Source organism: Nuphar pumila, chromosome 10 (genome assembly GCF_984573655.1).
Source record: "Nuphar pumila chromosome 10, dmNupPumi1.hap1.1, whole genome shotgun sequence".
NCBI classification, from domain to species: domain Eukaryota; kingdom Viridiplantae; phylum Streptophyta; class Magnoliopsida; order Nymphaeales; family Nymphaeaceae; genus Nuphar; species Nuphar pumila.
Genome location: NC_143258.1, coordinates 5,272,241 through 5,275,758, shown reverse-complemented (window position 1 = coordinate 5,275,758; position 3,518 = coordinate 5,272,241). Strand labels below are relative to the sequence as shown.

General features: G+C 39.1%; 1 protein-coding gene across 1 annotated transcript; it reads left to right on the top strand.

The window, feature by feature from the left end:
- Positions 1-218: 218 nt before the first annotated feature.
- Positions 219-659, top strand: LOC149823325 (uncharacterized). Its single transcript, XM_090019923.1, has one exon. It carries the CDS (start codon positions 219-221, stop codon positions 657-659), a length of 441 nt encoding a protein of 146 aa, XP_089876049.1.
- Positions 660-3,518: the final 2,859 nt, after the last annotated feature.

Genomic DNA, 3,518 nt, shown 5'->3' with positions numbered 1-3,518 from the left:
AGGTAGTGAAGCAAAAGGACCAGAGTCGCTGTCCTGCGGCATATCGGTTCACAAGAACGTGACATGAGAGGATAGAAGAGGTGCAAGATTGCTTGGAAAGAGCAAAGAGGCAAATGAAAAAGTAGGCAGACAAGAAGCGTCAACCACTTGAGTTCCAAGTTGGGGAAAGAGTATGACTGAAACTCACTCCCCAGATTTGGAAAAAGATCCTAAGGAAGATGGCACATAAAAGGCTCATTCCTCGGTATTACGGACCTTTCAAGTTAACCAAATGGATTGGATGCTCAACTTACAGGCTAGAACTTCCAGAAAGGATTAAGGTACATCCAGTGTTCAACGTTAGTTTTCTTAAGGAGTACCATGAAGACTCGGAGGAACCCTCGTGGATGGTGCCACGGCGTGCTCCACCAAATATACGAACACAGTTTCAGAAGCAAGTTGAGTTCATCATGGACCGAAGGGTGGAGGGCCAAAGCAAGAAGAACCGAAGGACTTACTTCCTTGTCAAATGGAAAGGACTGCCAATAGAGGAAGCAACGTGGAAGAAGGGCACTACTTTATGGCAATTTGAGGATTTGATCCAAGCCTACTTAAAGAAGATGAACCCGACGAGGACGTCTGATTCATCTAGTGGGGAAGGCTTGTCAGACCCTCAATAAACTTGGCACGCACAGCGTGCAGCGCACACGGCATGCGCATCATGCGCAGCGCACAGTGTGCGCAGCGCGCGGCATGCACAGTGTGCGTGACTCAGATTGCGAGGTGGCATGCAGAATAAGGCGCAACAAGTGATGGTTGTGGTGTGTGGCAAGGAGACGCCCACATTCGCCAAAAGGTGTGATCCAAGTGACGGTTGATGGCATGGGGTGAGGAGGCACCTGTGTTCACCAAGGGATGCGACCCAAATGATGAGATGCTTAGAGGCATGTCTCTTGTAAATTATAAAGATGTAACGTCTGGGCATTGCAAGGTACGCAAGCCAAACCAGTGAGATTATATTATATGTGTGAATAATATAAGTGTTGGGATTCTTTGTATTCAGCTTGTGTCAAAGAAAGTCTTCCGTTGCTAAGAGGCTGAACGAGGTCGTGGTGATCTCGTGCCGGTGCAAGACAAATTTCAAAGGTGAAGTTTGAACTTGTGACACCTACCAAGGTGGTTACAGAAACCAAGACTTCCTAGTGGTTTGGGAATGAGAGGGTCCACAACAAGCTTGAAACTTATTCAACTGAGGTGGCACGCACACACGCCTCGCATGTTGTGCATGGAACGCATGGCACGAACCCACACATGGGGTGCATGGTGCCTTGCGCTCATGCACGACGCCCATGTGCATGGTGCACTCACATGCAGTGCGCATGTACACAACGCCTATAATTGGTGCACGCATTGAGCTACGCCCGCGTGTTATGCATGCTCGGGTAGCAATGAGCTGCTCTCTGTCTTCTGCGTCCATGTATGCGGCGCACATGTTTGTTGTGCATGTGAAGCACATCAGATCCAACACAGTGCCTATGCCATATCTGACCTCAAGCAACCACCGGATCTTAGATCCTTAGATTTGAGATCTCAAAAAAACTTAAAATTTATGGTTTTATGGTCTGATTGGAGAGAGAGGAGAAGGGTGATTGGTGGGTTGGGATCTAGGGATCACTTAACAGAAAGTCATGGTGACACAAGTCAATCACATAGCCTTTTGAGTGGGGTCTACACTCCATTGTTGTCAAGCTCATAAAATGTTGTCTGATTGGCTTTTGTTTCATTCCCAAGGAAGGGAAAGGCTTTTCATAAGAAGGGGTACAAATTTCTAAAAAATCCTGCCAGCTCAACTTTCTCATAAGAATGCTCTCATGAGGTATGGAAGGATTCACACATGAAAAGTAGTAAAATTGGTGTTCACTTGTGCCTGGATAGCACTTTTGAATCATTGATATTTGATGTTTCTATCATTTACTATGAGAAAGAAAAAAAAGGATTGCCAACTCAATAATTTTCCATGAAAGTTGCATGAAACAAACAAAAGCCCCCACTAAAAATACAAGGATCTAAGATCCTCACACATGAGGCGAGTCAAGTGCACCTTTAATTATAAACCAATAAAAAATGAGAGGACCAAAAAAAAAAGAACCCCAATTTTTGAAAAAAAGGTAGGCATGTATCAAGCTTCTCAAGTCTTTGAGCAATTAATTTAATGAAAAAAGATTGTATTGTCCTTAAAAGATGGTGCATTTTTTAAAATGCCTGCTGATTTGCCAAAATTCTCCCCATGCCCAAAATTGTCGGTTCTTAACTTTTTAGGATATTTTTATCCTTTGCACAAGCAAACCTACTAATGTTTGTGTGCTAGATATGTACGTCATATGAAGGTTGCACAATCTAAATAACAAGAAGATTTGCATGAAATTTTTGTGAACTTGAAAAAAATTGCATAAAAAATAAAAAACATGGCTAACTTGTGTTAAAATGTATGAACAAGTGACAATTACTTTAATAATATCTTGAATGACTGTATCGACAGGAAATTTCTGTAAGGTGATTTTGGATTAATATATGAGCAAGAACAAAGGAGGTTCACATATTTGAAGTGTGTGAACCTTAGGACATTTATACACATATTAATAGTCAATCGTATGAGGTTTGCAACTAATCAATCGAGAGGTTATATAATTGTGTGATTGTCATGATATTTGCACACTCTAACATGTGATTTTTTATTAGTTTAGAAGTTAACTCTAATATGTGAACCTCATAAGATTTGAAGGTTAAGTAATTGTGTGATTGTTCTAATGTCTGCACACTCTAATATGTGAACTTCATCAGTTGGGAGGTTACCTCTAATATGTGAACCTCATAAGATGAGAGGTTAAGTAATTATATGATTGTCTTGATGTCCGTACATTCTAACATGTGAATTTCATCAGTTGAAAGGTTAACACTAATATGTGAACCTTATAAGGTTGAAAGATTAAGTAACCATGTGATTGTTCTAATATTCACACACTTTAACATGTGAACTTCATCAGTTGGGAGGTTAACTATATATAAACTTCATAAGATTTGGAGGTTAACACTGATTGTTTTGATTTATGCACACTCTAACATGTGAACTTCATCATATTTACATGGTTAACTCTAATATGTGAACCTCATAAGATTGAAAGGTTAAGTAACTGTGTGATTGTCCTAATGTCCACACACTCTGACAAGCGAACGTCATCAGTTGAGATGTTAACTCTAATATATGAATCTCAAAAGATTAAGAGGTTAAGTAATTTTCTGATTGTCCTGATGTTCTCATGCTCTAACATGCAAACTTTATTATATTTATATAACATTTCATACTTCTGTAACAAATTATATCACTGCTAATACATTTATTCAAATTCAATTTTTGCAACATTAAAGAATTACAATAATTATAAAAAAAATATGTTATTTACATTAAATTACGACAAATATCATAAAAAGTATGTTATTTACATAATATTTCTTGTTTCTATAAAAAATTATATACATAC

Excerpts from the sequence above, each read along its gene's own strand:
- LOC149823325 (XM_090019923.1), top strand. The coding sequence starts at position 219 with ATGGCACATAAAAGGCTCATTCCTCGGTATTACGGACCTTTCAAGTTA.